The sequence below is a fragment of the Anastrepha ludens genome, chromosome 4 (genome assembly GCF_028408465.1).
Source record: "Anastrepha ludens isolate Willacy chromosome 4, idAnaLude1.1, whole genome shotgun sequence".
Taxonomy (NCBI): Eukaryota; Metazoa; Arthropoda; class Insecta; order Diptera; family Tephritidae; genus Anastrepha; species Anastrepha ludens.
The window spans coordinates 127,968,635-127,983,222 of record NC_071500.1 but is presented as its reverse complement, the minus strand read 5'-3'; the positions used below and the strand labels follow the sequence as shown (position 1 = coordinate 127,983,222).

The window sequence follows — 14,588 nt, the reverse complement described above, 5'->3', positions numbered from 1 at the left end:
TATTTTGTTATATTTTTTTTTAATGGAAGGCTTGTTTTCATAAAATCGACCACGATTGAAGTTAGTTTTTATGAACACCACATTAGTAAAAGATATTTGAGCAGATTTACATGCATGCGTGTGCACTTTATTTGCACTAAATTAAAAAAAAGCAAAAAAAAAAAACAAAAAAAAGTCTGCAATCCGAAATCAAGTTTTAGGAAACATAAAAAAATCAATTTTACATTTCCATCACTGTCGCGCTTGCATTGACAGAAAGGTTCAGCACATACGCGTACGCATACGCACATACGCACAAATATATACATACACGTATATAGATCTCTCGTTAGCAATATTGAGCGCGACAGTTTATAAAGTGCTTTTTATCCTGCTAAAATAATAACAAAAATTATTATATTTTAATTTCATGGCTTTATGACTTTTTGCTTTTGTTTTGTTTTGAGTTAGCTGTGGCTCACGCAGCGCAAATAAAAACTTGCACAAGTCACTGTTCACTGTTTATGTACATACATACATGTATGTATATGTATGTATGTATGTATTTCATAATTTTAAACTGTTAACGATTTATTTATTATTATAATATATATATGTATATATATTTTTTTCAATTTACATTTTCAGCTCTAGCAAACAATACGCATGCGCTCTACGACCACAGAGATTTGTACTCTAACTTTGTTATACATCAAATAACAATGTATTTAGAAGGTATTTTTTTTTCATTTTTAATTCCATTAAAGACCATGAAGGCATTTACACTTTTAGTACATGCAGTGTTGTTATTTAAACGAAAAACAATTTTTTTTCTTTTTTTAAACTGACTTTAGAAATTAGTTTCTTAGACATTTACCTTTGCTATGTATTTATTTATAGTAGACACATAAATCTGTAGGTATACATATTTTATTATGTCATTATAATATACACTTAAATATATAATAATTCATGTATATAATATATATCATTGTGTATATGCAATTTTTTACAAATTAGTACAGTCTTACATATTATAATATGCATTGTTTTTGAATGTCAAAAGCATGTGTGTTTTTCAATGTATTTTGTATTAAACAAAAACGCATTAAATAGCATGTAGTTTAACATATGTATGTATGTATGTACTTTTTTTTCGTATTAGCATCGAGACCGTCGGAATTAAAAATTTCATTTTGTCCCAAAAATTATAATTATTAAAGTAGAAAATATGTTTTAGCAACTTAAATAAACTTAGTATAGTTTTTATTGGCTCGGAAGTTATTTTTTTAACCACTAGTAGTTATTAACGAAATGCCTTGAAATGTATATTAACTTAAAATATATAGTTTTATTAGTTGAAAGGTAACATTTTGAAAGATTAAACAAAATAAATGTAATTTAGCATCTGCATTTGTGTATGTATGTATGTATGTATGTACATACATAGAAGTTAAAAATATGCGCAGCTTAAAGTAAAAATTGACTCCGTTTTATGTTGGCTATGCTTAAAAAATATTAAAATCGAAATTATAAAATTCACGCAATTTCACATACATAATTCACTATTTTAATGCAAAACTCGAAGATTTATGCAAAGCTAATCACAACTGATGCCAAATGAACTGTTAAATATGCCCATCGAAACATGTTTTGCAATGTGCCATAGCTAAATCTACAGCGCTAAATTGTGCCAACGTGCGCCCAGAAATATGCAGCGCAGTAAGAGCATAGATCACATTTTTTTTTCTCTTGTTCACTCCTCATAGAGCTCATAGTGCTTTCAGAGCACATTAGACATGCATAAACAGTTGATTAAGCAAACGAAATTTTAATTTTACAATTTTAGCATTGAAGTTTTAGTCATTGTTAATATCAGAGTTTTATTTATTATTATAATATATTGTATAATATTTTGTTTGAAAACATAAATTTTTTTTTTGCAATTTAGCAATTCAATTTCTGCATATTTTCGCACATTTTATCATATTATGCGTACTTAATTATTTGCGGCTTCTCAAGTTAACGGTTTATTTTATATGTATTATTGGCTATAAGTAAAGGAACAATATGCCAAATGAATGCCTTTTAACATTCACTTAATAGTTTTCTTTAGTCAGTTGCTGTTTTTTTTTTCTTTTTCTAATAATGATTTATTTTATTTTATTTTAGCCAAAATTACTCTATTACGCACTCTTTTGCGGTTTCGGTTAGTGTTAAAAAAAGAAAACAAAAAAAAAGTTTAAAAAAGCTAAGAAATTGGTTTAATGCAACTGTTTTCTTAGTAGAAGTCAAGGTCAATCTATTAAAGGTGGCTGATTTGCTTTTTTGTTTTCTTTCGCCGTGCCCATGTGAAACAAGGCGAATTCATTATTTGTTTTCTAGTTTCGCAATACTTTGCTTTGACAATTGAACGTACAAAATATTGTTGTTGGTCTAGTGGCACCACCTTTCATGCAAGCGCATTGGTAGAAGTTGAGATACTAGATAAATATCTGCTTTACGGTAATACCCCTTACAGAAATCTAGTAGCAATACCAAAATTCAAGTATTATAAAGGGTCTTTCAAAAGTGACCGCCTAGATGTGAATAGTGAATAATTCCTACCTTTTTTATAACATCTTAACTTTCAAACTTGACAATTATTGAAACTTGTTATGAAAATGGCCGATCCTTAAGAGAAAAAATTTGCGATTTTTTTGGTGAAAATAAGCGTCCGAATAAGTCGACAATTCAAAGGTTGGTGAACAAATTTCTAGAAACTAGTTCTGTCGAGGATAACAGGGCCGGGAAGACGAAACATTGGACGTTCTGTTGAGAATATTACTCCTGTAGCTCAACCCTCTACATCGATATCTCGCCATTCTCAACAATTAGGTATTCATGAATGGACTGTTTGGCAGATTCTACCTTTAGATGTGCATGGTGGACATTTAAATTTTGTAATTTTTCACATATAATTTTTAAGAGTCATATTTTGAAAAAAAAAAAATAGTGCTATAACTTTCCGAAACCATTATTTTTCTTTTTTACATTTTTTCAGTTAGGACATGGAGGACTACAACTGAACTCAAGAGATGAAGATACATGCAGTTATCGTGGCTATTTGGCTAACCACACTGTTTAAGAAATCTCTAATTTTCTTAAGTGCGCCCGTTCATTCGTTCATAAAGTGCGACGTGAGCTGGAAGCATCACGACTAGTTGGCTATGCAGAATCAGTTACAAACGCAAAAAGCACTAGGAACATTTTGACACAGTCAGATCTATCGAATTTATTCAAGTGCAAGCGATCATTGACGAGGACTTTTCAAAATCAATGAGAGCCTTTACGAGGGAGTTTAATGCTTCTGAGGGTATTATTCGTCAAGTTTTCCATGAAGATCTCCGGCATAAACCTTACGTAATGCGATGAAGACATTTTATGCCGGTACAAGTACGAGGACAGCGAGTTATCCAATCAAAAGGCCTGCTAAACAAAATTTAACTCATTGACATGTTATGGTATTTTCCTGACGAAAAAAAATTTGACCAAGACCCAGACCAGATGGCGATGTGCTAATTTCACAGAGATTCCTGTTGTCTTGCACACGAAGTTTCTAGCCACTGTTATGGTTTTAAGTGTTGTGAGCCACCACATTTCTATACTTAAGAATTTCGATTGAAATATTTAGGCAACATAGCAAACTGCTGCTGCTGCTATGTTGCAAAATAGATAGAGAAAAACGAACTTTCATAGATAAAAGCGTATACCGCATTGCCAACTAACTACGCGCGTGGGTGGGCACGAATACTTCTATTCTCTTCTGTTGCCCATCAGGCATTCAAAATGGCACCTCAAGCTTAAGATCAATCGATTTAGCATACCTGATCGCTTTCAAATGTTGCATTTAGCAAAGAAAATGTTGCTTCTAATTTGAAGTGTCCTGATCACTTTGAATTAATGGTTTTGCTATGCAAATTCTAATTTTCGAAAATTCATGCAAAATGCCTTCAGTGGTTAAGTATGAAATACCATTTAATGTATGTTTCAATAGGAGCGCTTTTGAGGGGAGCAAAAGCAGGAATGGGCTTAGGAATTAGCACATGAAATTGAGGTGCTAGCATTTTTTAAGGCGATTTGAAAAGCGTAATTAGAAAAAAATTAGACTTTTCTCACCAGACTTTTTCGACTTTGGACGTGAATTAAACTCATTTCTATTCTAGCTAACGATTTGAGCTTCCAGGTAGCTTCTTAAAATTTAATTTTCTATCGATTTATGGATATAACCTTTCAAGAAGGATACTCGAATAGTACGAAAAAAGGTCAGGTCCGTGTGCCCAACCGAAGGTTTAAAAAAAAGGTGTCCAACGAAGAGTTAAATCATAAGTGCATTAAGTTTTTTTAGGCTCTTTAGCAGAAAACGCGCATGTTTCATAATTTTGTGATACAAGAATTGAACAATGGGCAAAACTTATGTTACCTGTCACGTCCGACCGACTGTTGCAGAACCTCCTGTGATTAAACAGAAGGCACTGTAGGCAGCTGGTTGGACTGATGACGAGCCACTTTTTATGGGCGAAGCACATGGCAAAGTTAGGCATTTCAGACAGTGCACTCTGCCCAGCATGTGGAGAAGAGGATGAGACAGCGGACCACTTTCTGTGTGTGCCCAGCCTTTGCTCGAATCAGGCTTGAGGTCTTTGGCACAGATGTGTTAAGAAGCGACCATTTTGGCTCCCTGTCACCACCAGATCTACTCAGAACTCTTTGGAGATCTGGTGGATTTAAAGAAAATTAAAAAGGGAACACGAGTGCAGTGCAATGGATTTAATGTTGTCTGAGTGATTTACTGGCTAGTTGTGCTTACAAAAAAAAAAATTAAGAATTCGGCTGCCTTCTTGTTGAAACTTTTAACTTGTTGAAACTTTAAAATATTTTTTTTTCTTAACTCAAGTGTTTAGCGATAAATATTATTAAAACATAATATTCATGCAATTTGTTAATTGTTATTTTTGTTAATTTTTTTTTTTGTGTTTTACCGCTGACTAAACTTCAACTACACTTCGACTCTCGTGAATGCTAAAAGTGTGACTTATCCTTTAATATGTATGTAGGTATGTATTCATGTATGTATTGGCATAAGGCGAGGCAAACATAGATTTTCTTGAGCTTTTGCAGATTTTCAAAAATCAAGTTATTTATTTTTTAAATTTTCATTTGTTACTGAAAACTAGAAATAAGTAAATTTTACGTTTAAGAAAATGCTTAAAACCTCCCCATATAAGCTTATTTTGTTGATGAAATGTAAAGGAATATATATATATATATATGTGTGTGTGTGTGTGCATGAGAGACTTACATAAGTAGAGGCGAAAAAATGTACAACGTAGTTATTTAAAATAAAGTACAATAAAAAAAAATGCAATACATTGCAACTAAATTAAAAATCAAAAATAGTGGAAGTACATAAAAAAGTTTTCTTGTGAGCTTCAAGCACAAAATGTGTTGTAAGTGGAAAATGTGTCTTAAAATATGTTGCATATATAGTATATAAAGGGGTTTTCAATCAGAGGTGTTATTTTGATATTCAAAGAAAAATGCTATATTATTTTTAATATAAATGATCGGAGGTTTATTTCATTATAAAGAGGAAAGTATGCCGTTAATAGTGGAAAATAACATCAGGCAAGTGACCACCACAGCCACGCTTACAGGACAATATCCTTTTCATAAAATTTTCCATAACCGAATTGCAAAGATGTTGTCCTATGTCCACGATAGCCTCACGAACTCCATCTTTGAGGTCTTGAATCGACCCTGGGCTGTTCGCGTAGTCTTTCTCTTTCACGTGGTCCCAAAGAAAAAAGTCACAAGGTGTTAAATCACAAGATCTTGGTGGCCAATTGTGATAACCTCTTCGAGAGATAACGCGGTTCGGAAACTTTTCTTGTAAAAGATCAATGGTTTCGCTGCTCGTGTGGCACGTAGCGCCGTCTTGTTGAAAATAAACGTTGTCCAGATCAACACCATCCAATTCCGGCCGTAAAAAATCGTTAATCATCTATAATCTAATCTAAATAACACCTGTTATTAGAAAAGCCTTTATATAATTGGCGCGTCACCCTTTTTGGGTGTTTGGCCGAGTTCCTCCTCCTATTTGTGGCGTGCGTTTTGATGTAGTTCCACAAATGTTGCATATACATTTGAATAAATTTAAAACAATTTATATTGTTTCTTTTCTAATAAGCTTAAATAAATCCGGAATTTAAAATATGAAATAAATAGCAAATATATTATTTTTTTTGCGTTTCCGTTTCTTAAATTAATCATACTTTTGCGCGCTCAATGCCAAAATAATAAAACTAATTGCACTTAAAATATTGCTAAAAACTCGCATACATGTGTACGAGCCTAAGTACATCTGTATGTACGATTTTTAATATTTTTAGTACCTTAAAAAAAGTTTTATAAACCTAGGAAGCTAAACTCTTTATTAATATAAAGAAAAACAAAAAACTATTGAGCACTAAAAATGTTTTTAAAAACGATATACCCATATAAATTGCACATTTGGACAAAATGTTCAAAACGAAATTTTCTAAAGCAAAAAAAAAGTGATTTCTTCAAACATTTTCACAACTTGTCAATCTTAGCAATTAGTGGAATGATTCTAGAACGCATAACAATTCATATCCTTAAACTACAATAATTCACACACGTCTGCACATATATATATGTACATATTTACATTTATGTATGCATTTCAATAAAACCTGGACTCTAGATGGATTTCGAAATTGGCATGGACTGTGAGGCTGGACTTTTTTCCACATATAAAAGTAATTGATAACTCCATTTCTGCATGCTAAACGCACTTTAATTTATGTATGCATGCATGTATGCATGTGTGTGTGTGTTTGTATGTAAGCATATAGTATAAGTTGCATTAAGTAATTTTTTGGTTAAAATTCGTTTTTTATCGTATGTATGTAAATATGTGTATGTATGTATGTACGAGTATACTACTACTACAACTACAAACGCGAAACGTACGCACGCTCGTCTATAATACAGTATAAAATCTGTTTTACAGCCTGTCCAGCCCATTCACTTTACAGCTACTTACAATGTAAATACTTTTAACTACACAATACATATACAGTTATATAAAAACCATGTTGCTTACAAACATACATTTAAATATTTTGATAAAAAGCAAATATACTCTATATATATGTATATATATATACTATGTATATACAAATTACATAAAAATGTTGCTATCAGTAAAAGTATTTTTCTAAAATATGTGTAAACATACAATTAATATTAGGCCATCATTTATAGCTTAAAATTATTTCATTCACACTGCTTCTACAGCTTCGGTTTTAGCGTTATCGGCAACACTTTCGCGCACAATAAATTCATTTCGTTGCTAGATATTTGAAAAAAAAAACTAAAAACTAAAAATATTTTTCAAATACATAATTTTTGTTTTTGTTTTTCATTTCGCACTTCATTTCCCCATACGCCGCTTAAGCATTCTTCTTGCTGCTCTGTTTGTTCAGCGCCGCTTGCAGTTTGTGCAATTGACTTAGTAGATTGGCATTTGTATGCTCCAATGCGTCGCAACGTTTGCGTTGCTCGTTATTCTCGTTGACGAGTATTTCGACGCGACGCTCTAATTGATCCATATACTCCTTCTTTTTGCGTCGGCTCTCTTGTGCGGAAATCTAGAGGAGAAAAACAAAAAAAATTGTTTTGTAAGCAAATCAGTTAAAAAAGAAAACAAAGAGAAAGAAGCGATAAAAAAGCTTAAAACCAAGTAAGTCAACGGATATGATCTCATCACGGGAGAATCACACAAGCAACAGCCAGTAGAAGGAATATCTCAATATTAACTGGTTATGTGCCTCCCCAATGGAAACTTGCACAAATAAAAATAACCCTTAAACCCGAAAAAACGCCAAAAAAGTAGAATCTTATCGCCCCATCAGCTGGTTGCTTATTACCTCAAAAGTTTTGGAGTCACTACTTCTCAAAAGAATGATGCTCAAAATTTCACCAGACATTTCGAAGACCTGGACTTCGCCGATGAAATCTGTCTCCTCTCTCACAAACTCACTGACACGCAAGCGAAGGCGGGCAAACTAGTCACGTTGGCACGCACTGTCGGACTGGAGGTCAACATCGCCAAGATAAAAGCTGTGAGAGTCAACCACAATGAAGCAAGACCTGAACTATCACGATAGACGGCGGAGCAGATGTAGATGTGTGTCGCGGGCGCCAAATATCAAAGGTCGATGTTGCGCGAGCTGGCAGATGTCGACATCACATGGGACGGCGCAAAAACAACAGCCCAGAATTGTGTGTTGTGCATTTGAAGAGCAGAAGTATTGCACAGCCACATTTCTCGTTATATCTCAAGTCTTAGACCGTATCTGGCATAACGGTTTACGTTTTCAAGTAAATGCTACTCTACCCACAAATTATTATATCTTTATCAAGTCCTTCCTAAAAAATCAGCAGTTTTTCGTAAAACAAGATTAAGAACAATCTCAGATCTGCGAAAGTTTAGCTGGTGTACCCCAAGACAGTATTTTGGGTCCCATCTTATATGTACTTGCTTTACACTCATGATCTACTAGTTACTGAGCAAACTTTTCGTCGGATCTTTTGAAGATGATACCGCTTTACTCACAATTCACTCCCTCCCTTAAGTGGCTTCTTTTAAAATTCAAAAAGGACTTGATGAAATAACTCAATGGCTCAAAGAGTGGAAAATAAATCAAGTTAAACTCAATCATTTCCCAAAGTAATGTGACAAAATATCTCGGAATGCATCTTAACTGCAAGCTTACATGGAAAGTCAATATTTTTACTAAACGCAAAGCACTAGGAATCAAAGCCCGTTAAATCGGCTGTTAAATCGCATTTCCCATGATTCGCTCAAATATAAGCTCTCACTGTACTCAGCTGTCCTAAATCCAGTATGGACATATGCCCTACAACACGGCAGGGCCAATGCACCATATTGTATTACAAATATCCAAATTCACCGTGATCTCGAAGTTCTCATAATAGCTGAAGAAATCCTAAAAGCATGTCCTATCACACAATATAAGACTTCAATCGCACCCAACCACCTTTACCCAAAACCGAAACACCACCAATTCAATTTCCTTTAACAGATTGAAGAGGAAATCGACAGCTTCCTCTCAAAAAGCTGCATTGTGAAGTACTATGTATCAAATGGATACCAACAACGGGCACTACATGACAGCCTCAATAGGCACTAACGTCTGTCGCGATAAATAATCGTAGGAAGGTTTTGAAGCTACTAAAACTCATTGTAGATTTTTGTTTAGTACTCGTAGTATTTCGTAGGGGGTCGCTTTCCGTGCGTATAGAGAGAAGCTCATTTAAGGCTGAAAGCCCATCACTTATTTGGACTCAAGTTTCGCCTCTCTGATTATAAAAATAATTAAAAAATCAGTTCATATCTCTTTAAAAAATCGAAATATTGTGAATTGCTGCGGATTCTAAGTCGATGTCGCGTTTCGGCAAGAGCGAGAGAAAAAGTATTCAATACTCTTTTCTTCCTCGTTCTTACAACAGCGACAGAAGTCATAAGTGGGGACCCCCACACCCTTTCCATGTGTTCCGATTAGGCAGTGCCCGTTAATTATATGAACTATTGCGCTAATGCAAGTTCGGTAGAGGTACATGAGAGATCTAGATTTTTCCCATCTACTCTGAGTGTTAACCTTTTTAAATATGTAACAAACACAAAAATCGGTTAAAAAAGTCCGTTAAATGAGCCTAAAGCCTCACTAGTGCTGAGTAGCCCTTGTTAAATTCTCTCAGTCAAAGTTCCATAACTCGCTCAGTTTTCCTCTGATTTGCTTAAAATTTTGGCAGAAAATTACGCGAGATATTCTCTCAGTCAAAGTTCCATAACTCGCTCAGTTTTCCTCTGATTTGCTTAAAATTTTGGCAGAAAATTACGCGAGATTTAACCTTTTTAAATATGTAGAAAACACAAAAATTAAAAAAAGATTAGCCAGGTTAGAAAAACCCTGAATTTAATTGCAAGTTCAGAAAAAATCTGATTGCACTGTACAAGTAGAGATTTAATGGCAGTTTAACTGTCATAGTAGATCGAAATTCGAATTCCGTTAGAAGAAAACAATTTGCAGCTCGGCCTAAGGAATCTATCACGTAAGGCCAAGTCTTCTTGGATGTGAATATTCATATGAACATGAACCGCAGCTGATGCACGGGCATTTTACCGAGAGTAAACGCGAAAAAGGAAAACCAGTAATGAATTTCATATGTAAAAGGGTGATTGCATTATATTTGGCTGGAAAATTACAACCAGCGATTGTTCGTCACGTGGAATGGTTCAAAAAGTCAAGAAGCGACTTGAGCGAAATCGCCGACGAAATGCCAATCAAATGGCGAAAGAACTGAAAATATCTGACCGTAGCATCCGCCACATACTAAAAAATTATCTCAAAGTCAAACCGTACAAGATCCAAAAGGCGCATGATCTCAGACCGAAGCAGCAGCAAGCCTCGCTTGAGAGAACGAAGGAGTTGCTTCGCTTGGCCGAAAGTGGTCAATTTCCGAACATTGAGTTTTTTGACGAGAATCTTTTTCAAATTGAGCAATTCGTAAACTCACAAAACGATAGGGTTTATTTGAACGGTGTGATATACGAGGGTATATATATTTAAACAGTATAAATAATAATTTTTCGTCAGCAACTTACCTTATTTTTGATTTTTCTTCGTATTTTCTTGAGCGACTTCTCCTCAGCTTTGGTAAGTGGTAGCTTTTGTGGAATTGGATAGCCTTCTGCTTGTAGCGTGCGTTTCTCTTCCTCGGTTAGTATCAGAACGCCCGTTGAGCCTTTCTATAGTTTTCCAAATAAAAATAGATAAAAATTATATACCAACATTTATGTAAGTCTTCGCCATCATAGGCATTTAGTATCGTTCCTACCGGCTGTGAGCTAATGAGCGGGGTGTGTATAGGCTGACGTGTGGAACCACTAGTTCCTCCTGCCGTATGTCGACCGGCGTGCAGGGATGATGTTGATGACGAGGCGGATGATGGCGATGAAGAGCTGCTGCTACTGGCACTACGACGCACATTGGCAGAATGCAGGGACACAGGCGTAATGACTGCAGGATTGGCCACAGATATAGAAACTGAAGTGTTGGGCGAAAGTGGCGAAAGTAAATGTTCCGGTGTTAAATTACCTTCGGAATCACCATCACTCGATGAGCATGAGGGAGGCGTCAATGGCAGACCATATTGGCCGTTATGCTTGGCAGCAGCACTACCACTACTAAAGCCATTTTCGGTTTTTATATTGAATTTGGGCATTATAATATTTTGACTGTTCGTGGCGGTGCTGGCATTCAAAGCGAGCTGCTGCGCTTTAAGTAGGCTCTGTGAGGCGGGAGTTAGCTGCAAACAACCGTTCTGGTGATGGTGCATAGGTGAACAAAATATAACAATTAGGCACATTCTAATACCTGGGAATGCTAATGGTTGAGTACTGACCTTATGTTCAAAGACGAGATCGGATTTGGTACGTGTGGCCAAGTGTGAGATTTTCGCCATTGTCACGCATTCTGGCGAATTTGGGCTAGGCGGGAAACTGGAGTCGGGCGACATTGGCTCATCCTTAATAGCCGATTCATCGATCTCGATGTCGGAGCAAATGTCGGGCGAAGAGCTGCCTTCGCGTACCGATGTCGGCGTATTACAGTTACTCTGTTCAAAAACTGTGCTCACCGACGTCTGAGGTAGGTACTGTTGAAGCTGTGACTGTTGCTGTTGTGTGGCGGCTGCTGGCTTACCAAATGTAATGGTGGTTGTGTTGCTACCACTAAAACTTGAGCTGCAATTGATAGGGCCGGTAGTTGTTTCGGCAGTGCGCAGGTTAAATGTCATCGGTGCGGTGGTGTTGATTTTGCTAAGGTTGGCATAAATGCCGGCATGTGTGTACCGCAATGGCAGCGCTGTAGCAGCAGATTGGCGGGGGTTGGTGCTCGCAGTGAGGTTACTGCTGCCCGGTGCTGTGCTGGTGGCGATGGTCAGTGTGCCAGCTGGTGCGGGTGTGGTGGTAGAGGCGGTGACCATAGCGGTGGCGAGCAAGGTATTTCCTAGCTTGCTACTGCTGTTGGCGTGACTGCTGGGTACCAGTGTGGGCATTTCCATGGGCGTCACATCGCAGTCCACGGATATGGCCAGACATTTGGGATCAACACTGCTGGAAATGTCGACATCGTGCCGTGAGCGGGCTATGTTGCTGGTTGCGGTTTTCAACGAGATTGCAGGATAGCACTCGTCTTCCATATCTGTAAGAGTGAAAAAAGAAAGAGGAAAGAAGGAAATAGAAAAAAAATAATATTTACTTTTGTAATAGAACTCATATTTAAAGGTAATATTATACAATAACATTTTATATATGAGCGATTCCAGGTCAAGCGATCCAACTATTTTGGGCATTGTCGTAAATGTTTTTGAAAAGTTGTTTATTTATAAACTTGAGTCAAGGCGAATTCATTGTTTGTTTAAGTAAACTAGGCGCATTCATTGAAGGTGGAGGCACTAGACCAACAACACTGTGCTGTACGTTTGATTGTTAAAGCAAAGTATTGAGAAACTAGAAAACAAATAATGAATTCGCCTTGTTTCATTCTGAGCTGACAGCCAAATGGACACGGTAAAAGAAAAAAAACAACTCAGCTGATTTACCAACACCACCTTTAATAGATTCGCCTTGAAGTAAACTGAACAAAATTTTGAAATATTTAAATTGAATAATTTAGAGATTTATTCCAAACTATGGGAGTCCCTCTATAAAACTTTGAGGGTTACTGCGCATAGGTTAATTACTAATGAAAAAAAATCTTTTTTCCAAAAAATTTAAAAAAAATTACTTTACAAGAAAGATTTTTTTTCCAAAATTTTTTTAAAATAATTTACTTTTTCAAAAATTGAAAAAAGTGTAAAGTAATTATGGGCGATTACTGAGCGCAGTCTCAGCTATTAATGAAAAAATTCAGAAAAAAATCGGAGGGGGAACGTTTTTCAAAAATTAAAAAAAAAAAAAATTGCAAGTAAAAAGGTATTTAATAAAAAATATACTTTATTTTTATTTATTAATATTAATATTAAAAACAAGTATGTATAAAAATATTATATATATATAATTATATATATATACTAGCTTATACCCGTGGGTTTCACCCCACATTTCTATCAAAAAGTATGCAATGTAAATAAAACAACTTTAACTTTTTTAAGTCAGTTTAGGTATTATTTAAAACGATCGGATATACGACATTTTTTGTTATATTATTTTGAGTATAAATAAAAAGGTTTTTCGGTGCGCCAACTCTAGAGCAGGCTACATATAATTGGTCATGGGTAAAGCATGAGTTGGTTAGATTGACTCCTGCTACAGCTAATGATTGTCCCTGAGCTTTATTTATGGACATTGCGAAAGCCAGTCTAATAGGAAATTGGATACGTTTAAAATTGAAAGGTATATCCGTTTTTGAACGTAGTCCCATCGGTATCATTGGAATTCTTGGTATGAAAACTTTGTGGTTTTCAAAATTTCCTGATAAAACCGTAGCTTCTATAACATTCGGTAAAAGTTTCGTGATGATTAGCCTTGTGCCATTGCATAAATGTCGAGGATCCAAATTACGCAGCATAATTATCATGGCCCCCTTTTTAAGCATCAGTCGATGAGGAGGAATTCCTGATGGGTCCAAGGAGTTAAGAAACTCAACGGTATAATGAACAGCCTGGGATTCTTCGACGACTGTGTCAATGGAATCATAAGTTGTGACAGTTCCTGGTAGTATTTCTGGAATATTGAAATTAATGACATTTACATCGTCATTCTTAGGTGCCAAAATGGCCCTTTCTCGAAGCCATCTATAGTTTGTGTGATTGGCTGAAATATTTGGAAATACCCTTTCTATCAAAGCATCGACTGATAACATAAGTTGACAAAAACGTGGAGGAAAAGAAATTAAATTTGGTGGTAAAGAAACTGGTATTTTTCCATCGCCTATTGTAAGTAATATAGTTGTTCAGAAAAACTTTGATAATAGCAAATTTGGGGGTTCAGGTAGAGGAGGGAGGTGGATCTTTCCGCTAGAACAACACATTCCAGGCGGCTCAGTTTTAAACTTTCGTGCTTGGCAAAAATTGCAGACTATGCTCATTTCGTCTATTGTTACTTGAGGGTGATGCTGATATTCAGCATCTGGTTTATTGGCCTCTGGTGACGGTCAAGCATTGTTTGACAAGAACTTTATATGTGTGCGTGTCGGGTGCTTGACGCTAATATCTAAAATTTTTGATTTTTACCGACAACAAGTATGTGTGACACGACGCCACCCGACTGCACTAACACATACAAAGCTCAGTCAAGCATGCTGTATCGTCACCAGAGGCCATATAGTCCAACGCTTCTCTCTTTAAGGTATTACTCCTCACACAACGCGTTGTTACTGCCATTCTCATCTGACTTAAGCGAAGTGAATGCTGCTCTTCTGTTTCATTTGCTCGATTATCAGCTGCAGGTGATC

General features: G+C 35.8%; 1 protein-coding gene across 2 annotated transcripts in view; it reads right to left on the bottom strand.

Annotated features, from left to right (window-relative positions):
- Positions 1–986: 986 nt before the first annotated feature.
- The window catches only part of LOC128861131 (cyclic AMP response element-binding protein A), a 34,121-nt gene continuing 20,519 nt past the window's right edge, over positions 987–14,588 (bottom strand). Inside the window, exons 2-6 of one of the 2 annotated variants that reach the window (XM_054099047.1) lie at positions 11,536–12,335; positions 11,229–11,454; positions 10,969–11,150; positions 10,736–10,879; positions 987–7,694 (exon numbers count right to left, since the gene is read on the bottom strand). In XM_054099047.1, the coding sequence (XP_053955022.1) occupies positions 7,497–7,694; positions 10,736–10,879; positions 10,969–11,150; positions 11,229–11,454; positions 11,536–12,335 (1,550 nt within the window). In that variant the 3' untranslated portion in view covers positions 987–7,496. Of the gene's footprint in view, positions 7,695–10,735; positions 10,880–10,968; positions 11,455–11,535; positions 12,336–14,588 lie in introns of both variants that reach the window. The other variant, XM_054099046.1, reaches the window with a different exon arrangement.